The sequence below is a fragment of the Poecilia reticulata genome, chromosome 14 (assembly GCF_904066995.2).
Source record: "Poecilia reticulata chromosome 14, P_reticulata-male-v2, whole genome shotgun sequence".
Lineage (NCBI taxonomy): Eukaryota > Metazoa > Chordata > Actinopteri > Cyprinodontiformes > Poeciliidae > Poecilia > Poecilia reticulata.
The window spans coordinates 23,519,110-23,546,633 of NC_088843.1; the positions used below are offsets into that span (position 1 = coordinate 23,519,110).

Here is a 27,524-nt window from a genome sequence, read left to right on the forward strand (position 1 = left end):
ATTTTATTTGGGAAAAGTCCGTTTCCAAACAGGTTTGTTTTTGTTTCCAACAGGAACCGGCCATAAACCGGCCACTTACTAACAGGTTTGTTTGTAAGTGGCGGAGGTGCTGACGTGCCGTTCCCTCAGACCAATGAGGCCCCTGCTTTTACGTCGTCAGGTTTTTGTCTTTTATTTTGAAAGCCACACACAAAACCGGAAACCATGAGTTTTGCAGCTTTCCTTTTCTGTTCAGTCCCACCCGAAATCATCCGAACCGTAGCGACCAGGTTTCAGGTGGCAGTGCGGAAGGAAGTCTGCTTTTTCGTTGTGGGTCCAGACATTAAACTGACGGAACCTGAATTTTTTACTGCAGAAGCAGAAAAACAGGTCGGCATTGCCTGCAGAAAAAGACGTACTAAACCCTGGTCGGAACTGCGGGATATTTTACTTTCTCTAACAGCGTGGAGACAAGAGTGTGGTTCAGTTTATATCTGAGGTTCCGAAGGCACCTTTGTGAACAGGTAAGAAAAATAAACTTTAATTAATACATTTCACCAAAAACTTGATAATGTTGCTGTTTTCAAACTGTTCTGTTAGTAGCTATATTAGCTAGCAAGAGGAGTCTTTTTAGATTGCCTGAAAACTTGCCGAGGAGTTTGCGTTATCTTTAAATGTAAGCTTCTTAAATGCATTTGCTTTTTTTTTTTTTTTAATTGTCCTCTTTTCTTTCTTCTGTTTTCATAGCAGAACTTAGATAACTGTAGTACTTTTAATTAACTTTCTATATAAGTCTGTAAACGTATCCTGCTAACTTCTAGCAGGTTTCTAAATATACATGAAGGCGTAAAGGAGCTGATATCTGCTGAACTGTCTGTCCTCCAAACTCAGGGAAGCACTTTCGGGTTGATGAAAAAACACGACAACGCGGTTTAAATCTTTCTCTAAAACTAGCTCCCTTTACAAATATATACATCCCTTCAATTTTTTTATTTGGTTGTTTTTCCACTAGCTGAAGATATTTTGTCATTATGCCAAAATAGAAGACTTCTCTGAGTCTACTAATTTGCATATATTTTAAATAAATATACTAAACTCGAGTGAAAACATCATACGTATTTGTTTTCTCAAACAAACGTAGAAAGATAGCCCGTATTTGCTAAACCTGACATTCTAAGGGCTTAAAATCTCCAAGGATTCATAAATATTTATTCTGTATGGTGAGTTTTCTATGCCAAGGTCTGAAATGGAGCAATTATTTAATAAACAACTTTATACATGAAACAAAAACTTGATTTGATCCGGTTTGCACATGTGTGATTGGGTGGAAAAGATTTTTTCTACAAAAACATAATTCTAAGGGATTAAAATTCAGATTGTGAAGAAATAGTGTAGATTGAAAGAAATATAAGCATTCATCAAAAACTGGAAAGAAATATGTTTTGCATAATAATATTCTGTAAAAGTGCAGTTTTCTTGTGTGTCAAATGATATATGCAATGAAGGCACCCCTCAATCATCCATCCATCCATCCATCCGCTATCATACACGCTTATCCCTAGTGGGACCGCGAAAGGGTGCTGGTTCAATTTTGCTCAATTTTACCATATTTCTTTGAGCCTCAGTATGCTATTTTTTATAACTGCATGGCATGTTTTTCTTATGCTGTAAATTTGTCCTGGCTGTACAGTTTCTCCTTTTTGATTACTTTCTGTTTTTACATTTTTATTTCTGTGTGAATCTACAGTACATGCTTCAACTTGTCTGTCACTTTGCTTTTCAAACATCTGAATTTCCCCATCGGGGTCAATAAAGTTATTTGTATTTATTCTATTCAAAACAGTAGCACCAACATAACGGCATAACGTCTTGCAGTATAATAATATTTATTATACATTTTTTATTTGAAACATTTGCTCAAATTTTTCCTGTCACAAACAGAATATTATTGTGCAAAACATGAACTGCTGGACGATAGTTTCTTTTTCTTTATGTTTGTCTTCCTGTTTCCTCCTCTTCAATTCCCACGGCGGCTCCTCTGGAATTTCAGAAAGCAGCAACTTGAAGTAAAACATTCCTGCGACATACAGACTCTGTGTCCTAATAAGCTTAACTGAGGACTGTGGGAATATTTCAGGTCTTTACTGATGACATGAATAGAAGCTTGGAGTTAGAGCAGCTGATTGACAGGAGAACACAGACTGCAAAACCGCTGGGAGACGGTCAAAAATAGCTGCTGGTGTTCAGAAGCCAGTACTCTGCCGTGGGCCAGAGGGCCGTGGGATAAAATGCTGCATAAATTCCTCCTTTTACTAACTTTAGTGCGTTTTGTCCACATTTCTGTCAGTTGTTCATATCTTATTATTGGGTTGAAGCCTTCAAACTCTGCAGACTTCACATCTTAATTGAGCAGCACATGGAAGTGATTAGTGGTGAAGTGAAAATCAATCAGTTTATTTACTTGATTTAACAAATTTCAACATTGACCTTCAAACATAATCAACACAAGTGAGAAGACAGCAGGAAGAAGAGAAGTTTTGTATAAACCTGCCTCTCTCTCAATAATTAAGTTAACAATATAAGTTGCAAACAATAAATCAGTTAATTGCATAATAAACTAAAATGAGTGGCGTCATTTTCGTAGGGACAGTAGTCGTTAGGTCCACCCGTTACCAAAAATCATAACAATTTTGTTTTTATTCCAGTTTGTCGATAACTTACTGTATTTAAACTGGTCATGAAGTTTAGACATTTTTTTCTGTATGTTTTTTTAAATCATTTCCATAACAAAATGCATTTGTGTTATCTCCAAACAAGATGAATTGTAACATTTGTGAAACTTCACAAATGTCATAAAAAAAATTTTTTTAATGATTTTTCTTTTTCTTTTTTGTTCTTCATGTTTCCTCAATATCTGTCCCCCATTTTGAAACCACTGGGTAAATAAAGAGGATGAAGCTGCATTGATGACGGTGTTTCTGTGTTTTTATCCTCCAGGTGCCATGAGCCGGGAGCTGAGCGTTCAGATGGGCTCCCCGGTCCCCGGGGTCTCTGAGCCGCCGCCTCCTGACAACGGGGGCATGGACTACAGGGACTGGGTGCGGCGCAGCTACCTGGAGCTGGTCAGCTCCAACCACCACTCAGTCCAGGCCCTGTCCTGGAGGAAGCTCTACCTGAGCCGGGCCAAGCTGAAGGCCAGCAGCCGTACCTCCGCCCTGCTCTCTGGCTTTGCAATGGTAGGTCTAAAAAAAAAAAAAACTTCTGTAGGAAGTCTGTTTTTGTGTGGACTTAAAGACCGGAAAACATTTTGATTCACCATTATCTCACCACTTATCCCTGAAACCAGGAAATGGTTGCAGGTTTCCGCTTTGTGGCTTTGTTTTTGTACTGGAGGTTTGGGGCGGGCATGTATCGTTGTATACTATTTATTGTGATATATTTCTTTTCACAGTAAGAACTTCGATTTATAGTTATAGTATATTCCAAATCATGATGTTTAAAATCTTTAAAAACGTGTATTGTTGGGATTTGTAGTTTTACTATTTTCTCCACTGTTTGTTCAAATGAGAGTATTAATAAATACTAATACATTTGAAAATATGACCAATTCCAGTTAATGTTACAGTTTAGTGATACAAATAACATTTCTTGATGTGAATGGTGTCCTAAAGTCCTAGTAACGCCATCTGTGTTTGTGGGGACTATAATCGCTGTGACACAGTCGCAGCCACACAGTTACCTAAAAGAGAAGTAATAAAATGTTTTTATTGTCACTTTTATCACAATAGTGCCATGGAATGTAGTGATAAAACTTTAAATCCATATTGCCAACCCCTAACCCGCTATAGATTATTTTTCAATATCAGGGCTGATAGAGATATTCATATCGGATCGATGCATCTTCACTACGAAGTTTGTTCTAACAGGGTTTTGTGCTGCAGGTGGCCATGGTGGAGGTGGAGCTGGATTTGAAGTACAGCTACCCTCGAGAGCTGCTCATCTCCTTCGCCGTGTGCACCACGGTGCTGGTGGCCGTTCACCTCTTCGCCTTGCTCATCAGCACCTGCATCCTGCCTAACGTGGAGGCCGTCAGCAACATCCACAACCTCAACTCGGTCAGCGAGTCGCCGCACGAGCGCATGCACCACTACATCGAGCTGGCCTGGGGGTTCTCCACAGCGCTTGGCATCCTGCTGTTCCTGGCCGAGGTCGTGCTCCTCTGCTGGATCAAGTTCCTGCCCGTCGACCGTGGATCCAAGGACGACGCCAAGGAGTGCCCCACCAGCCCCAGCCCCACCAGAGCTCCGGCAAGCGGCAGTGGCGGCTGGCAGGCGGCGCTGGCCTCCACCATCATCATGGTACCGGTGGGAATCATCTTCCTCATCTTCACCATCCACTTCTATCGCTCCCTGGTGGGCCACAAGACGGAGCGCCACCACCAGGAGATCGAGGAGCTGCACAAGATCAAGGTGCAGCTGGACGGCCAGGAGAGAGGCCTGCAGACGGTGTGAGGACGGGACTCACAGCAGCGCTACAGACTCCGCCATATTGAATATTTATAGAGCCGGGCCTCAGCCTGCCAAGTTCTTCTAATGGGAACGATTTGGGAATCCTGCCCTGATCTGCAGGCCTGTTGAAGTCAAAACTATCAAAAGTTTACAGACAACAAAAAAGGGCTATTCCGTACCAAAATGCACTTTGTCTCTGATTTACAACGGTAGCTTCATTTGAAATGAGCAACTTCCTGTTTTCATCTCTTCTTATCAGTGGAATCTTTCAGGATTTGACTTGCAGCTTCCGTTCAAACCAACCTAGTTTTCCCGCTCAGCCAAAGAAAGTTCTCATTTAGTCAGGTGGCCTTTTAGTTGGATTAACCATAATCTGTGATGAAAAAATGATGCCAAAGCTCCTCGCAATGCTTCCGTTCAGAAGCAATGTTACATTTCTGTGGTGTGCACAATGACGGTGCCCTCTAGGGGACATGAAGGAATTTTTATCTTTTGCGATCTCTTCCAATAATGTCATGGCATATTAGGGCCATTGTAGAAGGAAAAAAAGAGAGTAAATTTATGCCAAACACTAAGAAATTTTTAGATTAATCTCAGACATTTTCAGGAAAAAACTTGGAAATTTCCTGGTTTCAAAAGTCATAAATGTTAAACTTTTGGAACTTCTGGAATTTCCAAAATTTGAACATCCTCCTCTTACATAACATGCCTATTTACAACTTTTTTCTTTTTTTTTTTGCCTTAATGACTTTTGAAACTGAATATTTCCGGAAGGCAAATATTTTTGACTTTTGAAACTCAAAAGTTTCCCAAGATTTTCTAGAAATGTATGAGATTCATCTTAAAAATTCAGTTTTCTCTTGCAAATTTTTGACTTTTTGAATTCAGAAATTTCCACGTTTTCTAGAAAATTTTTAAAATCAATCTAAAAATTTCTGTGTTTTTTGGACATTTACTCATGTTATTATTATTTTTTTTTCTGTCTACAAAGGCACTAACACACCATCACACAATAATGTATTTATTAGCCGTTTCATGCAGCATCTTAAATACTAAAAGTCTTTCTGCTACAGTAGTAAGACATTTCCTTGTATGTTAAAATCTCCTTTGAGATCTCTGAAGTCTTTTATATATTTTTTTTTTCTTTAAGCTAGAAACACCTCAAACCTATGTGCAAAATGCCAGAATAAAACAGGTCAAACATAAAGTTTCAATCTCTACTTTGAAGGATAAACACAACATAAACTTTCAGTAATAAATAAATCCAAATTATTTAGACTATTTTAGGGTTATTTTCAGTTGTGGTTGTGTAATTTTCATGTTAGTCATTAAGGGACGTTTAATCTGCTGTCCTACAAAAACAAACTTGAACATGAACTAATAGATGAATTTTTAACTAGTTTCTGCACTAAAGAATTAAGAATGTATTATGACGTTTACACTGAGGCTCTTTAAAGATGTAAATGTGTCACACTTTTAATTTTTAATTTACATTTGTTACAAAGTAGACCAGAGTTTATCTGCTGATTTATTAGGAGGGAACGCAAATGAAATAACGCCCCCTATGAGTCGGACGGTAAAGTCACATGTGACCCATTTAACAGTAACGGTTCTGGTTCTGCACACCTGCAGATGGTTACAACTTCATCTCAGTAAATTCATATCAGTTCTACAAAAACTAATGTAGAACAATTTTTGATAAATTACGAGAATATTAGCAGAATAAAGCCGCAATTTTACCAGAAGAACGTCTTAAAACTATGAGAGAAAAGTTGTGTTTTTTGTTGTTTTCAAGCATGAAGTGCTCTAAAGCTTCCTTGAAGTAATTGTATCTGGTTTTGGAGTGGTTTAGACACAAACAAAAAAATGCAGTAAGCATAACCCAACTTCCAGTCTTTTTCCTTCCACTTAATTTTACTTCAACTTGCTTGGATAAACTAGTCTTTGAACAGCCATTTTCTTTTTCAGGAAGGTCTGAATGTGATATTTTAGATTTTCAGAAAGCGAATTGTGGGTTTTTATTGGCTGAAAGTCAGAATCATCAAAGTCAGAGAAATGATTGCAGGTTGTGAATAATTTAGTTTCATTTCTTTCATTCTCTGAAAATGAAATGTTTACTTCCTGTTCCCTCATCATCGGTTGAGTGTTTCTCCTCTGGTTCTGCAAGGTGACTGATTCAGAGCAGATAAGTTTAAAAAATTTTTAAAAAGATGCATTAAATGATCCCACAGCTGACTGACTTCACTGTGCTTTTATAGTTTCTGAAAGTTTCTTCTGTTGCCTGTTACAAAGGAAACAAACCCGCCTGGATGCTGTTTGAAATGCTTCAATATCTGAACTTGTTCCTATTGCCTTACAGAAAAACTGCCTTGAGTTTTCTGGATGAACTGTTTAAATTTTGTTTTATCTTTTTTTTAAGGAACATGAACCAAATTATTGTCACATTCCAAAAAAATACACAACAGACCAAAGTGCCACAGTTCATTTTTATTTGATTAATTTATTTTTTGTTCTCAGAAGAAACAAAAGTGCACTTTTTCTATTTGTCTGTTCTGTAAAGTCATCAGTAACTCGATCCTTTTGTTTCATGTCTGTGGACCCTGCTGGGTTCTGCAGAGATCACGGGTCAGAACCTGGAATGTACCGTTCAATAAAACAAAGGTCAATGTTTTCTTTGTCTTGTGTGACGACTTTGTTCAGTCACAGAGAAGTCGACATGGAGGCAAAGGGTGGAACCGATAGCCGTGGAAAAGATGCATCAGAAAGAATCTCAGCATCATTTTACTGTCTTGAACTTACATCAACCGGCAAAAGAAATTATCCGTCCAAAGGCTAAATTAATAATTGTAGATCGCGTGCAGTAGGCCCATTTACTGCATGTGGAATCTTACTTTTTTTTTTTGCTCTCGCAATTTAGCACTGGCTATCCTTGAAATGACCTTTTTAGGCTAACATCGTTGTGTCCTAACAGTGACAGTTTTGGCCACGCCCACTAACGCTGTCAATCATTTTCTTTATATACTGTAGCATACACAGACATTCTCCTTTTTAGTTAATATTTTTTTGTTTGAAATCAATCAAATTTTATTTGTATAGCACATTTCAGCAGCAAGGCATTTCAAAGTGCTTTACATAATTAAAATAAAAACAGCTTGTGACTGAATAAACAGAAAGACAGAGAATTTTTTTTTTTAAAGAAAAAGAAAAAAGGTTTTAAAAGATAAAAACATTAAAACCCGCACCCCTTGTAGGACTTCAGAGTTGTAGTTAAGATGTCATTTAACAAGGATTCTCACACAAATCCTTGTTAAATGATTCGTGTGAGAGAGGCATTATACGAGGCATTAGTTTATAAAAGTCCAGGCAAACCTAAATTTACCATTTTAAAAACAAAAAGCAGCGGGAGGATGTAACTTCATAACCTCATTTTCTTAAAAAAAAATAATAGAGAAATAGAGAAAATACGTTGTGTAACGCAAGTACAGATTATAGCAGCCAAGTGGAAAAATTCACTAACGTGGATTATAATTATGAAACAGCAAAGGTAGATGTCTTACTTTCGGGACTCGGGGAATACGTGATTTGTACCACTTGTTCTGTGGGTTTTTTATGTGGGTCGATGCCTCGTAAACGGCTGTAAAGTGAAGGTTTTGGACCTTAATCTGACTGACTACTTGTGTGGTTCGGATCGGGCTGAAGCGTTGCTGCTCTAAATTACGTGCCAAGTATCGGAGGGGCTCGTTGCTCCAACTGCATGTTAAATGCATTTTATATAATTGTCATATAAACAAAAACCAAGGAGTTGCCTAAAAATAATTTCATACTCCATGTAACATAATGTAACATAAGCCTGTTCCTGTTGCAGTGGACTTCCTTCCGCATTATTTTCCTCCAAAAAATGATTCCACTGAACGAAGCGCGTACAGCTCCCTTTTAACATCCGTCTTCCATTTCTGACGCTGGATCTTCAATATCCTCAAGCTTTGAAATAGCAGGCAGCTACAAACCGTGTATTAGCTGTAGTGGCTAAGTCTTGGCTGCAGTCCGCTGTCGCCTTGATATCAGCAGGAAAATGAAAAAACTAAGCACTGGATGGTACCGGCTAATTACTGGACACAACGACACACCAAAAATCTCGATTGTTATACCAGTAGCTCGCAGATATTTTAAGTTTTGCGTCTTTTTCATGGTACAGATCTTGCAGCTTTGGCAAATCCAATAGGAGCAAGCACCGTGCCAGCATGCCTAGGTGGGCCCCATGTGGGGGAAAGGAGGGCTGATTTATCGGTCCCATATGGGTTTGTCCGCGGGTTCCACGGTGGTCCCACATGGGTTTTCCCATGTAGGGCCACAGCCTACGTGGGTCCTACATGGGCAAACCCATGTGGACCCACCACCATGTAGGCCCATGTGTGCGTTACCCCATTGTAACACTAATCCCAGGTGTAACAGTGGTTTTGAAGGTTCTGGGTTCGATTCCCGGCCCCGGTCTTTCTGCATGGAGTTTGTATGTTCTCCCTGTGCATGCGTGGGTTTTCTCCGGGTACTCCAGTTTCCTCCCACAGTCCAAAACCATGACTGTCAGGTTAATTGGCCACTCCAAATTGTCCCTAGGTGTGAGTGTGTGTGTGTGCATGGTTGTTTGTCTCTGTTGCCCTGCGACAGACTGGTGACCTGTCCAGGGTGAACCCCGCCTCTCGCCTGGAACGTTAGCTGGAGATAGGCACCAGCAACCGTATCGACCCCACCAAGAAAATGGATGGATGGGCCTGTGTAATAGTAATTGGGTTAAATCAGTTATATAATGCTCAAAACACAAGTAGTTCTCAATACCAGCTAAGTTCTCCTCTCTAGTAACGGACAGTTCTGCCATGTTGTATTTCTTACATGCTGCGCAGGCCTCTCTTTTAACTGAGTCTAGGCCATAGATAGAATTACAGTTATGGCACGTTTGTAGTCCTAAGCAGCTACTCTGCTCTGTGTTCTGTTGCTACGGTAATTAATGCCATGCACCTGTTGGTGGCACAGAGGGTGAGAGAATTCTCAGTGTAAGCCAGCCTGTTTCTCACAAAAAAGCACTTCGAACAACTTCTTCTCGTTCAGGAACTGTGACACGTATTCGAAAACCGTTTGAAGTGTATGAGAGGTCTATTTGTCTTCTCCGATATTCTCGCGATTCATATCTCTACCTCGCTCACAGTATTAACAGCGATGAGAGAAAGATGACGTGCGCTGAGGTCTGACATTTTTCAGAAATGTATGGAAAAACATGGGTCTGAGCGCGAGTTTGTCCTGTCGCATGACATCGGTCGGAGTTAGAAATTATTTTGGGGTGAGAAATCCACTCTCTCCCACAATAGCGGAGCGGCCCTCGCTCTCTAACTTTTCGAAAAATCGAAAACTTTGGGTCGCTTGGAGACAAAATGTGGAGAAATTGTAATTCTTATCGACGTACTGTCTTTACTTTAGTCTTCTAAAGTAAATCTAAAGTAAAATAAAGTACTTTCTAAAGTAAACTAGATCACGGACGTTTCTACAAACTGAAGTTTGAATGGCATTTCTTTGTGAATTTATGACGACACAGGAAGTCGTCAAAAATAGGGTATTTTTAGGATTTTCTGTCCCCTCGCTACATTGACTTATATGAGGTTTTTGGGGTCTTTTTTCGCAATTTAGAATAATGAACATCATATTTTACTATCCAAAGATAATGCATGTAATGTGAAATCATACTGGAGTACGTGTTCAAGAAAGCTCAGAGTCAAAGATGTGAACAGGCAAAATTTAATTTCTACAAAATCTTGAACAAAACAAAGTTCATGAGAAACCAGCGTTAGTCCAGAAGACAAAACTCCTCATGACAGCATATTTTTTTCAGTAACATAACTCTTTTTTCAAATCATCTTTTATTTTAATCTAAAAATCTAGTAACCGATTCCAAAATGAAAAAGAAAATAGGAAAAGAAAAAAAATAGCCTTTTTATCTTCAGTTTTCTCCCTGCTATAACTCTTTCAGACCAGCAGAGGGCATCAGTGCACATTTTATGGCACCGTCAAATTGAAAATCTCCCTCCCTTCAACATTGTTCCAGCAATATTTTGGAATAAGGACGCTAATAAACTATTGATGCTTTATAGGCTTAAGCTACATTTTTTCCCGCCATCTTTATAACTTCCAAGACCTTCGGAGTTACAATTAAAACATTAGTTCATATACACCATTTAACCAAGAAATGTAGGTACTAATAATGATGATCTCTTTTCTTAATAATCAGGTGAGAAATAAATACTGCAGCCTTTTAAAAAATGAAAGCAAATGTTTTCTATTTCACAAATAAAATACATTCGTAACACCTCACAAGCCAACAATTAATGTAAATATCTGTGTGTAAACTTTACAATGCCCAGGGGATATTTTGACAACAAGTAAAGCTGCTAATCAAAAATATTTGAGCATCTTATTTGTGGTTTTCATGTTAAAAAAAAACTTTACTATGGAGAGTTTTTAGACTGTGGAAAGCTGCAAACGTGGGATTAAGCTGGGTTCCTGACGCCCTTTCACATTTAAAGGATGACAGTGAATGCAGCAATTAGAAGTCTTGCTATGTGAAAAAGAAAATGTAAATGTAGCATTCAGGAGGATCTGCTGCATAACAACAGCACCACTCTGGGGAATGTTTGCAACAATCGTGGGAGTGCTCAGTGTTTATTATGTTGTAAATTTCCAAACCACATGAATCAAGGCTTTTTAACCATTTATTTGACTGAAGGGGGGAAGTTTAGTCACTTTTGTGCATTCAAGAACACAAAGTAGCCATCTTAACTTTCTTTTCCCTCCCAACTTTGAGACCAGATGTTGGAAATCTGCTAAATCTAACATTAAAACATTGTTTTAGTGAGCTCTTAGTTAATAACTTCTGTTTACTACCTTTATTTGCCTTATTAATCCAACATGGACGCTTTATGTCTGTGGTACTTTCCTTTAAAGGAGAGGTTTCTGTACCCCAACCAGTTAAGTCCATACTGTAGAAGAACAAATACAATCAGTGTTTTTGAATCAGCATAATAAGACAATGCAGACACAGGGTTCCATCAACAATATTCATTACCTTCCATGTATTTTGGCGGGGCTCGCAGATCCAATCAAGGCTGAGAACTGAAGTTTGACTGTATTAAAACTCTATGAGCTACAAGCAGGAGATGGAGAATTTGATCATTTCCACTGGACTCCCAGCAACCGTATGCCCAATTTGGAGGTGTGCACACTTCACCCTCACTGGAAACCTGACTGACTTAAGCTGCTACTTGGCCAAATGAATGCAAATAAGCAAAAAAAAAAAGTATTATAGTGCAACAAACTCAGTTGGTTAGCTTTTCATAAACATGATCAAATGGAAACCTATCTCAAAGACCGCAAACTTCTAACGAAACTCCAACACTTAGAAGAAAAAAAAGTTAAACACTTCTCGGGTATATTGTTAGCTTGTGAGTTGTTCCAGAAATGTCAAAAACGGCTGTGATCGGTGCGAGACAAGCATTACCACACAAAATCTGCTAATAGTGGAAAACCAACAAACGGATGTGCTAAGGTGTGCATCTGTGTGAACCAATGAAGGCATCAGACAGTAGAATAAAAAATAATAAAAAAGGAAAGTAAAAAGTCATCATGCAGTTCAGTTGCACAGTAAGGCAGATGAACATCTCCAGTCCAGAAAACAGATCTAAGATTCTTCTAAGCAGAAAGACTGAAAGCAACTTGAGTTTTGGCAGTTTGAATATTTACGTTTCATTTGCGTTTTTTATTAAAGTCACAAGATCCAAAACTCCTTTAACTTCAGCGACGTGGTCTGAACTCATTTACTGCTTTGAATCTCACCGTTTTTCCCTGGTAGGCTTTCGATTTTGAAAAAAAAAAAAACAAAAAAAAAAAACACACACACTAAATGTGGTAATGATTCATGAAACCTGGTAGCTGACCTTGACAGACTTGGAGTGTTTCGAAACAAGAAACATCAACGTGAAGCTCTTAAATGATAAAGCTTCTTCTTTTAAGAGAAAGTTCCCGATAAACAAAAACATTCAAGAATTCATGAACAGCCAAATCTTAAGAGACGACATGCTACAGGGTGCAAAACACAAAAGACAACCGAAATCATTAAATCGAGAGCTAACATAGCTTATAATCAGTAAAAGGCGAAATAAAGAAGATCTGACAGAGTGATCTGAAGGCTGCCACTCAGCAGACATATAACCTCATCTCTGCCTGCCTTCGCGTGGGGAAGAAAACCCTCTAACGTGGCCTGATTCCTTCGTTTGGGCCTACAGGGAGCGACTTTTACACTCTGAAGCTTTCTCCTTTGCCATCGATGTGGCGCAGACGCAGGTAGACATCGGTGCCAATGCCCTGCATGGACTGTACGGACAGGGAGCCGCCGAGGTACTCTGCGTAGGCTCTGGATGTGGGCAGGCCGAAACCAAATCTACAAAAGTGGAAAAAAAAAAACGCCAGATTAGTGACGAAAGTAAAAAAAGAAAGAGTGCATCTGCAGGTCCCATTCTTACCCGTGCATTGGGCTGGACTGGTTCCCGCTGTTAGTGATGGTGTTGAACAGGTTGCTCATGCGGGGGTCCTGCACGCTCTCCTCGGCAGTGCTGAAGTGGTAATCCATCACCTTCTCAATTATTTTGTGAGGGATGCCGCCGCCACGATCTGAAATCCTGAACGCACACAAAACATAACCGTCACCAGAGGAAACCACTGCAGGTAAAACGATGTACCGTTCAATACAACGATGTACTGGTGGTAAGATGGTACGTAAATTAATGGTTCGGTACGTACTTCGGCTTTAAACAGGATTTGAACATTTGTGCAAAGCAGAGCTGCTGTTTGGAGTCACCAGGCCAGGTTAGATGTCTTCACCACTATTACTACTCCTAACTTGTAGATATTCCTCTTTCTATGATGCTGAAACTACTAACTTTCATGGATTCTGGGGGATTTTATTTGACTAACCAAGAGGGCATCAATGGGGAGCAAAAAGACATGAGGAAAATAAAAACCGGAACATAGTAACTCAGATTTCTTTCACTCCCTTTTATGCAGCAGTTCTGCCTTTAAAGAACAACCAGCAGCATGAAGGCCAAGGAGCCCAGCAGATGGTCAGCAGGGAGACGTTTCAGACAAAGACAAACAGCTTGAGACAAACTGTTGTGATGACAAATATTAGTTGTGCATTCCACATAGAGGGCAATATTTTTGGCCTATATGCCAAAAATATTGACTACACTGTCTGCTTAGGGCAGTGTCTTTAAAGTGGGTGTCACTAGGGGGGCGCCAGACGAGCTTCAGAAAGTTGGGGAGATTGCAAAAAATAAGAAAATACCATCCATCCATTCATTTCATCCATCCATCCATTCATTTCAATTAAGGAACGCTTATCCCCCTACCAGTAGGAGGGGGCGCTGGTACCTATGTCCAGCAGTCAACGGGCGAAAGGCGGGGTCACCCTGGACAGGAAGCCAGTCCATCGCGGAATAAGAAAATTGAATTGAATAAACTTTTTAATGTAATTTTTAAATTGTATATTATTTAAAAACAAAATCTAATCTGTTAAAATGACTTGTAGAAATGTTGTCATGCTCATCATTCTGATTGGCTGCCAGTCACATTTATCAAGCTGCTTTGCTCCTGAAGCTAATGTAATGAAAGCAAAATGGAAAAGAAGCAGACCAAAGGTCCAGCAGCCAGCTAAAGCTGCTGCATAAAACCAGAAGAACTGTAGAGATTAAATAAACTTTCATGTGTGACAGGTATAAAATATGACATATTTTCATATAATCAAAGCAAGGGATTGTGATGAAAAATGATTAGGTTAATTAAGAGTAATAAAGTTATAATTTAACACCTGATACTGGCCAAGTAAAATCAGAAGTTATGAGGCATAAATGTAATGACTGAACAGAGAGTAAAGTGAGAAAAGAAACATTGTAAAAGTCAAACTTTCTTTACGTATCTTGTAGCGTTTAGTCTGTGCGGTCAGAAGCTAAACACTGTTTGGAAACTCATGTCTGAGAGGATGATTCTGTTTCAGGAGGATAGGGAAGTCGAGAAGATGCCTGAGTTCAAACACAGGACGATAAAATCGGAGTTCAACTTCCTGCAGGGTGACCACATGTGACATGCTCAGGTGTTGGAATGGCCTAGTTAAAGTCCAGCTAGCTGAACATTAATGCAAGCCACAAGTTTCCTCTTTTTTGGTAAACATTTATCTTGCAGGCCAACGTTTGGTCTCAGAGTTGAACTTGTGCATTTAGACCTGAAACCACTGACCTGATGACAAAGTCGATGTCGTTGTTGGCGATGGTGACGACCACATCGGGGACGTTGTACGGAGTGTCCAGATGGCTCTCCATGGTGGCTCTGAAGGAGGAGCATCAATAAAAAAATAAAAGACTAACAGAAATGTTGGCCCTAAAACCAAAAATAACTTAAAACACTTCTGAGTCACTTAAGACACAGGAGATCAATTCAGTAGTATTTATTCTGTTTTTAGAGTCTAAAAACCATCAAATTAAACAATGTTTTGCATTTTTTTAACCACTTTCAGTGGATCTTCTGATCACTAAAAAGTTTTCAGGAATTGTCTGTAAGGGAAGTGATATTTTCCATTTAAGTTTCAGAAGAGAAAAAGAAACGGTTGAATCTTTCAGTCTTCACGTCTCCTTCCTACAAACATCATTCATTACTCTTCTCTACTTCCTTTATTCATCCTGCCTTCCTGCTATCATTCCTGGCCTGTTACCTCATGGCGTTCTTGAGCAGCTCTGGCAGGATGTAGTCCAGCGGCAGCGGGATGAAGGGTAACCGGGCCGCCACGTGTCCGTTGATCCGGACCCGAGGAGAGTTACCGTACTGGTGTTCACACAGACGCCTGTCGACGCCACAGAGAATGAACCACAATGACCATTTCTCCATCTATCCTGCAGTATTATAACACTGCTGCTATATTTAGTGTGTTCATTTGTCTTTTCTTGTTTTATTTTACCCTTTACATTTTGTTTTTCTTTTTTATGTTTATTGTTGTTGCTGTTGTGATTTTGATAACGTCACAATAATAAAAAAAAGTAACGGCTCACTTCCACCGACACGTTTTTCCGTCCACACCTCGACTTTTTGCCTTGACAGGAATTCAAATATTGTTTATTGTCTATTTCTTTATTCACTTTTGGTTGTTTTTTTTCCTGCGTTGTGTGTTTTTAACTTGAATGGCTAAAAATGAAAAAAAACAAACAACTATACTTTAGTTACTTTAAATTCCTAAACTTCTGGAGGGATTATTCTAATCAAATTTACTCTAATCTAATCTAATTAGTAATGAAAAGCAGCATGTTCCAATTTCAAATCTTTGTCACTGTAAATGAGCGATTTTAACTGAAATTAAGCTAATTTTATAGGGGAAAAATGCTTTCATTAGTATTTATGTTCAGCTATGTTTATTTTTTCAATACAGATTAATAAAGTTTAGCACATAAATACATTAGATTAAAGCCAAGTGGCTAATTTCCATCTCTAGTCCTGCTGGCAGGTTGGTGTTAAGACAAACAAGAACCTTACAAGTTTTCTAACTTAAACTGACTTTGTGTAAACAATGAAACTATGTCTATTAAAGTCTTTCATGAAAAAATAACTTAAAAGTACAAAACACTATTATTGTTTGTAGGCAAACTATTTTAGAAATCTCTTCTTGAAATGTTACTTTCAGAAGAAAAGTAACTATTTAGACTCCATAAACATCACTGCTCCCAACAAACTCCACAGGTCTTGAATATCAATGAATATTTGTGCACATGTTCAGCTTACTCAGAGCACAAAATACTGCACGCTGTCATAAATATAACCCACAAATCAGAACTGTAAAATAATTTCAAACAGAATTTTGAATCCCTGAAATAGTGCAAAAATGATGAGGAAAGTCACATTTTTAAACTTGATTCACATCAGGATAAATTTTAAAACATTTACACTCACAAAATCGTCCTGCCAGCTGAGCAAACATCTCAACCAAAAATATAGTAAAATGATCACCAAGGCATTATAAAACAACTAAATAATTTGTGCCTCAATTTTAAAAGGAAAATTCTCCGAATGGCTCTGATGAGCGGTCCAAACCCCGCAGGAAGCTTCTGATGGATTCCAGAAGCACCGTTTGACAGGAAGACTCACAGTAAACAGAGCGATGGCTCATATTTCATCCACATGTGTTTATCAGCTGACCTCTGACCTTCCTCTGCCAATAAGAGAGCTGAAAGCAACAGGAAGTCATCCGACAGCACTGAGCAAACAAACTCACCTGGAAAAGTCCACCCACTTCTCGATGATCTTTTTAGGAGAAAGGCGTCTGCAAATGATCCCCACAAAATCCGCCTGGAAAACAAACATGGGAGAAATGTTATTCCTTTAACAGAAAAACATCTGATGTACCATCAGCTTCTTTAAATTATTGATTTTAATTTATAGACTTTATCAAACCAGAATCGACTATAAAAATCAGAAAAGGTAAGTGTTTTTTGTAGCGCACCAATTATCATAACCCAAAGTGCTCAAAGGAAATAAAAATGATAAAGTAAAATTAAAGTACAGATATTAAAAGGCATAAAAGAATAAATGCTTTCAGTCCAGATTTAAATGTTTCTGATTATCTCTTGTTTTCAGGGAGTTCTAGAGCAGAGAAACTAAATGAGCTGAAACTGTAGTTTTTTTTTTTTCTTTTTTTACAGTAAACAGCTGCAGTGACTTAACCTACTGGAAATAAAGGATAACTTTTATTCTGGTGATGTTTTTTTAACTGATTTTAGGTTTTTGTCAAAATTTAGATCCGAGACCAAAACTACTCCCTTGTATACTTGTCATGAGTCACTTATTTCTTTTAAGTCCTAGAAGAGCTCTGAAAGTTGCTAAATATAGTGACAAAATCTATATCCATCCATCCATCCATCCATTTTCTTGCACCCTTTTTCTCTCAGTGGGGTCAGGAGGGGTGCTGGTGCCCATCTCCAGCCAACGTTTCGGGCGAGAGGCGGGGTCACCCTGGACAGGTTGCCAGTCTGTCGCAGGGCAACACAGAGACACACAGGACACACAACCATGCACACTCACACCTAGGGACAATTTGGAGAGGCCAATTAACCTGACAGTCATGTTTTTGGACTGTGGGAGGAAACCGGAGTACCCGGAGAAAACCCACCATGCACAGGGAGAACATGTAAACTCCATGCAGAGAGACCCCAGGCCGGGAATCGAACCCAGAACCTTCTTGCTGCAAGGCAACAGCTCTACCAACTGCGCCACTGTGCAGCCCACAAAATCTATATATAAATACTAATTCATGTAGCAGTCAGACATACATTTTCTTCATGAAGAGCCAGATGATGTGTGGCTAACATTCGGATTCCCAGACGGGAACACAGCGTCGTATCCAAGAAGTTCCTGATGATGGTCTCATCCTGGAAGATGGAGAAAACAGAAATGGTAACTGACGAGGCTCCTGGTTTTTCTGTCTCTTTAAACCCTCAATCATAATTACTCCAGTAAATAGTGATAACGATCAGAGTGCATCTCTTGCCTGGATGTGCCGTCGACACTCCCTGAAGCCCTGGGCCAGCATGGTCACCACGTCTTTGTGGTCGTCCAGCAGCTGCTGCACCAGTTTACAGAAACGAGCCTCGACCTCCTGGTCCTTGATCTGTCCACAGAAACAACCCTCACATTGAATCTGAAAATGAATTCCTTCAAGTCAAGGAATTTTGTTTTACATGATGAAATCTAAAGTGGTTGTAAAGATCCATCTGTAGAGGTGTGTTTAAAATATTCCCATTTGTTCCTATAATCATTTTTTCCAGGCAGGATGTGATGCTGAACTGAACTTTTTGCCTTTTAAAGAAAACTACAGTGTCTATAAATACTTTTCACCCCCTTGGATGTTTTATGCTTTTTACTGCTTGTACAAATCAACTATGAGCAACAAAATTATTTTGACAAAAAGAAAAACAACTTTAATTTCAAAATGAAACCTGATTTCTACATAATTACACAAAATAACACAGTAAGTGACTGAATAAATATTCACTTCCTTTAATTCAACAGAGGTCCAGCCAATTAGTGGTTATAGTCAAATTGAGTGGAACGGAGATCACCTGAATGCAGTAACTGTCTCCAATAACTGCAGTAAAAAGGAACCAGTAGTCATGGCTGCCAATACAGCATGAAGAAACACTCCAACCAGAAGATTATTGAAACGTACTGCAAAGTCGGAGGATGGATATAAAACAATTTCTAAGGCCCTGAATATTGACAAATGTTGTCATCGCAGCCAAAAGTGCATTTAGATCCGAGAACAACTAAATAACTGATTTGTGCCTCAATTATTTAGGCACAAATAACTGAGGCACAATATTCACCCCCTTCACTTGAAGGGGGTGAATATTTATGCACTCACACATTTTATGTTGCATTTTTTATTTAACCATAAATATTTTCATTTTGCCATTAAAGTTTTTTTTGTACACTTTTTTCGTCAGAAAAGCCACATTTTGTTAATCATGACTGATTTGTAAGGGAAATAAAAAAGATGAAACAATCAAAGAGATGAATATTTTTTACTGGCACTTTATCTACAAAATTCTTATTAACCGGCAGACTGAAGTAAAAATGAGACACAGCTTCTCACCTAGGTCTGCAGTGGCCAAAGTTTTTATCATGTAGGCCAAAACTGTCAGGTTAAAAGTACTTTTTGTTTGCTGTTAAAAACTAAAATTTAAAAAAATATATAAAACAATGTATTTGAACTTGCTCAACAGTGAGCTAAGCATGCACAATTTTAATTAAATAGTCAAATGGTAGAAAATGTGGCATAAATCATTGTATGTAAATGTAAAAAGGTTTTCATGCACCACCTGAGCTGTTTTCACATAGAGACAGGAGGGAAGCGAATTAGCTTCACTAGTCCATGACGGGTTAAACCAAATAATCTGGAACAGGGGTGTACAAACATCTTGCCATGGAGGCCAAAGTTGTTACCCTAAAAGCACTTGCGGGCCATAAACATAAAGTAAAAAATATACTCATCAAAATAAAGTTCTTGTGGTTTTTTTTTTTTTACTTTTATCTCCTCAACAACAAACTAAACTTTTGTAAATCAGACTGATTTCTTCACCCAAATCTGAGGAACAGTTGCTCAATGTTTGTGGTTCAATTTACTGCAAAATGAAGATGATTGCTTGAATCTTGCTAATAAGTGATAAGTTGCTTTGTGCCTAAATTATTCTTTATTTAAACACAATTTTATCTGCAAAAATGTCGGAAAAGATCATAAAAAGTCAGTCTGCATCAATTTCCTGCTTACAGGCCAGATTTGCTCAACTACTGAATCATGGTTGGTTTTGGGGGCCACAGCACATTATGCAAAGGGCCAAAATTGTCTCGCAGGCTGCACTTTGAACATCCCCGCCCTCCCCACCTCCTTCCCTTGAGAAATGCTGAACTTGAACTCATAAACCCAAACCGTGTGCCGTTACAGTATTTCCTGTTTGCGTGACACTCACCTGGGGAAAGTCGCTGAGCATGTGGTAGGCTCTGATGTACAGCTCATGCTGCAAGAAAGAGCAAAAGAGACGGATCTCAGTCACATGACCAGAACCGACCGCACGGCGACGCCAACAAACTCTCACATGGGTCGCATTACAGAAGCTCTCAGGATCCTCCTCTGTTTTCTTTCTGTGTAAACAACATTTTGTAACAGTTATAATTCATCTGCTAACGGATATTTGAGCTGACCTCCATTTCTTCTGATTGCATGAAGAAAGGAGCCGGGCTTTATGCAACCAGAGGAGGAATCTGGGTGAAGGTTCATCGACACGTTTAGAAGAGCTTAGAGGGAGAAAACTGGCTGGAAGAGACGCAGACTCTGCTTTTATGTCACAAAAAGCTCTTTCTGTTCCACAGAAGCATTTATTCTGGCTGATTAGAGCGGCTGTGCAGCCTGTGCAGAGGAATGCTGCCTGTTTAATCTCAACCTCCAGGAACAATGTGTTCCCGCTGGATGTTCTGGCACTAATCCTAACCCTCATTATGAAACGGCCTAATTACAACCTTTAAAGATGTGCCTTGTCTTAAAGTATTCATACCCCTAAAATGTTCCTGTATTCTGTCACATTATATCCACAAATCTCAGTGTGTTTTACTGGGTTTTTATGAGGTTAGATCAGCAAAAAAAAAGGAATATAATTGTGAAGCGGAAGGAAAATAATTCAGTTTTCAAAAATCAATCAACCAGCTAAACCTCAGGCAAACGTTAGGGTGGAGAATATCTTTTAACATCAACTTTCAAGTCTTTCCACAGATTCTCATCTAGATTTATGTCAAAGCTTGAACATTTTGAAATTAAGATTAATGTAGAAACCTAGTAAACAAATACACACTTGCATCTATGTTTTTTTATTTAAGGCTTTATTTGTCAAAACATTCCATTCTAAAGAATAATATTATAAGTTATTAATGTCTGATTTATTCTTGAACTTTTTGGAAGGTGAACCTTTCAGTCCCAAGTTTTTTTGTGCAAGTTTTCATCTTCTAGTATTTGTCTTCATACTCCAATCAACTCAGCTCTCCTGCTGCAGAAAGAAATCCCCATAGCATGACGTTGCCTCCACTGTGTTTCACTCAGGGTGGGGTACCTTTAGTGGGACACTGTGATGGTTTGACTGGTGTTTTCCACACGTTTCCTTCAGTTCCATATGTTTGCCGTGTCCCCGACTCAACCCTGGACTTTAATGAGTAAGGCTACGTCTTGATGCAACACGATGGCATGGCAACACGATAACACATCAACGCGACAACATGTCAACACATCAACATGACAACAAAACGACATGTCAACATGTAAACACGTCTACATGACAACAGGCAAACACGACAATATGTAAACACGACAGCATGTTTGTTCTCAAACAAACAGGAGAGTTTGTTTGAGGATTGTTGCAGAGGATCTGACAGAACAGCAGGAACTAAAACTAAATCTAATCACACAGCATTTATCTTTCCGTTTTGATTTTGCTTTACCAAACATTTATGTGGTTAAAATGATTTGAAAAGGAAAGAAAGGGCAGTAAACTGCCACAGTTAGCAGGTAAATCTTGCAGAAAGGTGAAGACAGAAGTTCCTCCACTCTTGTGGGATCAGCAACTTCCGCACAAAATAACTGGAAAACCCTGACTAGCACGGAACCTTTGTGTTCAGTGGGAAGGTCCTTCATTCCCAGGCCCGATGAACCTGTAGCGGTGGTGGATGTTTCAGCTCCGATCAGCAGTTAGTGAAACGTTACACCCTGGAGCACGCGGGTTATGCCTCTGTTTTACTCGTTTGTTTTGGCTCTAGCGTCTGATTTACAACACCTCACACTGCTGCATCAGAAGCGTCGTGGAAATGGGGTCATGTTTTGACGTTGGGATTATGAACAACCATGTAATAGTAATAAATATTTGTAGGCGCTGGATTCAAGAAGTGAGACTCAGCAGAAACTTTGGATTCTGTAGCACTAAATCTTCTCTATTTGAAGAGAAACAACAACATGTTTCTGTTCAAAACATGTTGAAAACAACAACATCTAAAATTTAAATACAAATCTGGATTGTTTTCATTTTGCAGTATGAACAATTAAAAACGCAAAATTACTGAATCCCATTTGAATTCCGAATATTACCTCTCTGATATGAAAAGAATGGAACAAAACTATGTTTGTTATAATCTTGTACAGTATGTTATTGTTATTAATATTGTTTCGATATTTTTTAAACACTTTCTGATCTTTCTTGTGAGCCTTTATGTTTACATGCTGCTGTTATATTTGAATGTAACAATAAGGGATATTTCTACTCTAAAATGTCAAGTTATTGCTTTTCCAGACTCAAATCAAGTTTTCCATCAATTTTTGGGAGCAAAGACTGAAAACATAAATATTTTCCACACTTAGCAAGACCAGGAAAATACATTCAATATTTTCCAGACTTAATGTATCTCACTGAATCAGTGGCACACAGTCTTCACTGCTAGTACTAATAATAATTAATCTGGCCACTACGAGTAGCCCTGTTACCTTATACCTGAGGCCGGCTGTGCCCAAGTGAAGCAAGTACTTCTGAACCAGATTTATGAGCATCACTGTTATCTCAGTCAGAAATATAAATTTTATTGAATTCTATTTGTTTTTAAAGTTAACTCTCAAACATTAGATTTATTAAATCTTGTCTGTCTCTGAATATAGATGCATTTCCATTATGTGCGCAAAACTTTGTTGATATTCCGCTGAAATCAAAAAGACATAATTTTTCAATAGTGTTTCCATTAAAAAAGAAATGCAATTAAAGTTTCTTCACATGATATGTCGTTAAAAAACATGCTACACCATCGTCATCCTACCACTTCCTGTCTTCTTCTTCATGGTTTCTGTCTGTAGTAACATGCGGTTGTGATGCGAAAAAAGTGTTTCTATTGCAGCTTTGTGAAATACATTAACTTAGATGCAACTGAAAAAAACCCACTTCATCCTAATGCAAAAACTTTATATAGAAAAATGAGAGTGTGTCGCAAAATTGCGGAGTTTCTGTTAAGTAGATTTATTTTCGAAATGTTAAATGGAAAAGCAGCTTGTGTTTCTGTCATGAATTTAAAATGATTGACAGTTTCATGTTCCTCTCAGTCTTTTCACCCAAATACTTCATTAAAACTTCCACCAGTGATTCCACACCTCTCTCCCGGTCTGTCAAAGTACAGCACTGACTCATGAGGACAGTCCCAGTTCTTATTATAACCTCAGCTGTAGTGGGTTCCTTCATTTTTAGCTCTAAAAAGTAAAATACTGACTTTATCCAGGGGTTTCTACAGGATTGTGTCCTTACCACTTGAAGAATGGTCGGGTTGCAGCCGATGATGAAGGGCAGACTGCGGAAGCCCTTGATGCGATGGGCGATCCGCACAGGCAGCTCCTTGTGAAGGTACTTGGCACTGCTCTGGGATCACACATACACACACACACACAGTGAGAAGCTGCAGAGCATGAAGGCACTGCGGTTAGATGATTTACTCTCAGCGTGGGTGAAGTGTTTACCAAGATGTGGTGTCCATCAGGAGACTTCCCAGAATACAGCAGGGTCGCTAAGGTCAGCCGCACTGACGCCTGCAGACACAATCACAAAGGAAGTCAATTAAAATCTGTTTTTAATAAAAAAAAAACAACATGTTTTTTTATTTTAATTAGACATGAAAAGCAAAACTTTAAGTAAGAGTGTATTTTGCTTGCATCTATAAGGAACGATTACTGGATAATATTATAAGCAATCTTATAAACTCGTTCATTGGCTTCAGCATCCAATTAAAGTAACTCATTCTAAGTTATTTTGATTTACACAATTGATAATTTTCTAAATATAAATGGGGAAAAGAAAATCCTGAAAGCTGTTGCATAAAATGTGAGACACGTCTCAGTAAGATTTTCAGGATAAAACAACCTGTGTGACAAACACCATGACACATAGAAAACAAACATGCTAAGACAAAACTCTCCTGCAACTGATTACACGCTAAAAGATTCATTACTATAATTTAGGACAAAATAAAATAAAAACGTTATTGCCTGCAATCCATAAATCATACATCAACTAGGAAAGATGTAGTTGACTATTGCCAGCCTGGTAAAATCAAGAGATGATTTAAACAGAACCGGTGTGACAACATGAAGAAGACTGAAAACCTTACAAAGCAACACCTCATATCTCCCAATCAAAGGAAATTCAAGAGCAGGAACAAATTTATTGACATTTATCAGTTTGGAAAGGTTACAAAGCAATTTATTAAGACTTTGGAACAGCAGCGAGGCCCTTCAACACACATGGAGAATATAGGCAAAAGTAGAGAACTTTAACAGGAGAGGCCAACCTACCAAGACTACTTCCACAATTCATCAATAGCTACAGCATGTTTCCATCCAATTCTAGTGCGAATTTTGAGCAAACATTTGAACTGTCGCCAAAAAAGGGAAATAAAAGAAAGGAAAATGTGAATTATTTGTGCTTCCATTTACTGGTGTGAAGCAAATCAACCAAGCTACGTAAAGTTTCATCAAATTTTGAAGTTCTGTATGGTTGTAATAAACAGAAAGTAGAGGTTGCAAACTAGCATGGACCACACATATCAGAAAAAATGGAGTTTTCCCGTGCGAGACGGAGGCTGGGAATTAGATTTTTCTCAAGGTTTCGTGACTGATAACAACTCCCAGTCTTCAGAAAATTAGCTTTTTCAGAACTTATTCAGCAAATGTTTTTCCATCTCTCCTTTAACATATTAACTCTTTTTCGAAAAAAGCCCAAAACCCCTCAAGCAGGAGTAAAAACTTTTTTGCAAAATTATCTTGAATTTTGCCATTTCTATCAACCTTTTCTAATGAGATACTTAAAAACGAAAATAAAAATCATTGATGGAAACACTGCTCTTCCACAACGATGTAAGAAACTCAATTAAACTCCAGTTATCACAAAGACTTTATAGCAATTGCTGCTTTCAAGTGCTTCGCAGCAGCAGGGCAGGTTGGTAATAAACTAAACTGCATCTTGTATTTACTCTGGTTAATTCAGTCAGGCATCAAAATGTGTTTGATCTGACACATCTTGATGCAACACAAAACGGCAAAAATTTGAAAGGACACAGCGCTGCAAATTTGTAGCAAAAAAGATTTTATCTAGAGCAGTTCCCAACCCTGGTCTTCAATGCACACTATCCTGCAAGTTTTAGATGTTTCCCTTCTTCAATATGCCAGATTCAGCTGATTGCAGTTCACTAAACACCTGTCAAATCAGGTCACCTGGGCTGAAGCAAGGAAACGCCTAAAACATGAAAGGCCTCAAGCACCAGGGTTAGGAAACACTGATCTAGAGAGTAACAAAAAAAAAAAAAAGACAAGTCATGCTACATCTGCATGCAACCTGCTTCCCCCAGAGATTGGGTCTCACCTTCATAACAACAAATGAGTCCTAGCAGGCACACCTTACTGACAAACAGTCATGCTGTGACTGTTTACCTTAATTTGAACCTGAGAAAAAAAATTCTTGGCAAGGTGTACGCAGATGCAAAACTTGTAAGTACAAGTGGAGGACAGTCAGGGGGAACAATCTGACCTAGTTTCTCTTGGTCTGACCACAGCAATGCACATAGCAATTTCAAGCTTTCCCTTTTGTCTGGTGACCAGAGCTAAGCTGGGAACTGCTCTGCAGAATTAATGTGCAGTTAAATGATGAAGTTAAAGTTTGTTCAACTTCACAGCTAAATATCCACTGTTTAGAAACAGAAGATCTTAAAACTTTCACAGGCATTATGTAACAAATTTAAAGTACACCTGGGGTTTTGTTTCTATGCTAAAAAACACTTTATAACAAGATAATTGGTAAGCACCTGACTGAAAATGATTGAGTGTGAGGAACTAAAACATCTGAGTTTGCAAAGAACAAAGAGGAAGGAAAAAGTGTTAACTGTGAGAAAAAACTGAGTTTTATGTAAAAAAAAAAAAAAAAAAAGAAAAAACATTGTACATCTATGACTAATAGATGTACTAATCTATCAAACTTGAAGGCGTTTCTGTTAATTAATCCTGAAATTAGTCGGACTAATAAATTGCACTTTTATTTTAACTGAAATTAAAGTTCAAAGAGGGTCAAAAGGTCAGATTAGCCACCAGAAGCAACAAAGGCACTCACTATAGAGACTTTCTAGTAATAACCGGGTTATTCAATCCCCGAATTTGAAACCTTAACCTTTCCTCAGCTGATAACACAAAATTGTTCCACTCTTGTGAGCTTTGCTGGAGTAAAAGATTCGCGCTCTGCACCATTATTCATCAACCATTGGTACTATTAATTAGTAGTAGATCGTTTAGCTAGCTAAACATTTTGTCCTCTCGATGCTGCATTCAAGGGCGCGCAGACAACCGAGGAAATCGGAGCGTAACGTAACGGTTCTGATTCTTAAGTTAAGATGTTTTTTAAATATATTAAATTTATATAAGTAATATGTATTCCAATTAGAGTACTGTAATTAGGAAACATTGTCGAATCTACTTTTTAAAAATAAAATTAAGCCATACGCTTATTTCATTGTCTAAATCACATTTTTCCTATTTGGCTTTAAGAAGGCGAGGTTGAACCGCTTAACTACTTATGTAAGCAAATTATTTTATTGAATAACAAAGTACAATACATGTAGTTTTTGCTTTCAACCTTAACTGATAGTTAAGATAGCAGTTCGAACTAAAAATGATTATTTTCTGCATTTCCTCATTCACTGAATGTAGCACCGACGGTGCCATAACGGCTAACTCTGCTCACCAAGCTCAAGCCAGCTCCAGCCGGCTCGCGCTAACACTCCCTCGCTGCCGCATATGAACAGGGAGCAAAAAAAATAAAATAAAATATCCACTCCTCACCTTCTCTGCCGAAACATCGATGGCGGACTGGTTGTAAAAGGAAGTGACAGTCTTCGACCGCTCTCTTGCCAGTTCTGAGACACCCTGCACTGATGATGTGGACCGGAATCTGTGATTCCCGGTGCCTGACTGCAGCGCCGGTAATGTTTTGGTTGCGGGAGTCAGTAAGAGGCTGCCGATCCTCGGCCTGGCCCTGCCGGTGACACCGCTCAGCATCTCCGCCGCTATGCCTGCCAGTCCCGGTCGCATTTGGAGACGAGCTGTTAGCTCGAACAGGGCTGGCCCGTTCCTGGTGCAGAACAACGGAATTCTGCAGCTGCTATGAAGCCATTAGAGTTGTGTCGTTGCGCACAAAGGCACGAATCTGATCTTAATACAGTAGAGACAGGGTACAGAAAGGCCTCTGTGCTTATTGGTCAGTAGGTCAAAGAGGTACGGTAACGACGAGAAAGCTCAGCCAATCAGCGAGTCAGTCAGAGGCGGAGCTAAATATAATTAACGCCCCACTCTCAACG

The 27,524-nt window shown here is 38.8% G+C and overlaps 2 protein-coding genes across 2 annotated transcripts; one reads left to right on the top strand and one right to left on the bottom strand.

Annotated features, from left to right (window-relative positions):
* Positions 1-125: 125 nt before the first annotated feature.
* On the top strand, positions 126-7,158 carry orai2 (ORAI calcium release-activated calcium modulator 2). The gene is made up of 3 exons (XM_008428563.3): positions 126-503; positions 2,977-3,215; positions 3,921-7,158. The coding sequence occupies exons 2-3, from the start codon at positions 2,982-2,984 to the stop codon at positions 4,488-4,490; spliced, it is 804 nt and encodes a 267-aa protein (XP_008426785.1). The 5' UTR covers positions 126-503; positions 2,977-2,981; the 3' UTR covers positions 4,491-7,158.
* A 3,097-nt stretch (positions 7,159-10,255) lies between these two features.
* bckdk (branched chain ketoacid dehydrogenase kinase) lies at positions 10,256-27,421 on the bottom strand. The gene is made up of 11 exons (XM_008428562.3): positions 27,010-27,421; positions 23,647-23,715; positions 23,438-23,548; positions 20,087-20,134; positions 18,109-18,228; positions 17,891-17,989; positions 16,837-16,910; positions 15,289-15,417; positions 14,817-14,906; positions 13,049-13,204; positions 10,256-12,966 (listed from the first exon to the last, which is right to left on the bottom strand). Exons 1-11 carry the CDS (start codon positions 27,256-27,258, stop codon positions 12,822-12,824), a joined length of 1,290 nt encoding a protein of 429 aa, XP_008426784.1. The 5' UTR covers positions 27,259-27,421; the 3' UTR covers positions 10,256-12,821.
* Positions 27,422-27,524: the final 103 nt, after the last annotated feature.

Excerpts from the sequence above, each read along its gene's own strand:
- orai2 (XM_008428563.3), top strand. The coding sequence starts at position 2,982 with ATGAGCCGGGAGCTGAGCGTTCAGATGGGCTCCCCGGTCCCCGGGGTC. Across the intron at positions 3,216-3,920 it reads TGCTCTCTGGCTTTGCAATG|GTGGCCATGGTGGAGGTGGA; the intron begins GTAGGTCTAAAA and ends TTTGTGCTGCAG.
- bckdk (XM_008428562.3), bottom strand. The coding sequence starts at position 27,258 with ATGCGACCGGGACTGGCAGGCATAGCGGCGGAGATGCTGAGCGGTGTC. Across the intron at positions 23,716-27,009 it reads TCGATGTTTCGGCAGAGAAG|GCGTCAGTGCGGCTGACCTT; the intron begins GTGAGGAGTGGA and ends TTGTGTCTGCAG. Across the intron at positions 14,907-15,288 it reads CTGCTCAAGAACGCCATGAG|AGCCACCATGGAGAGCCATC; the intron begins GTAACAGGCCAG and ends CTCCTCCTTCAG.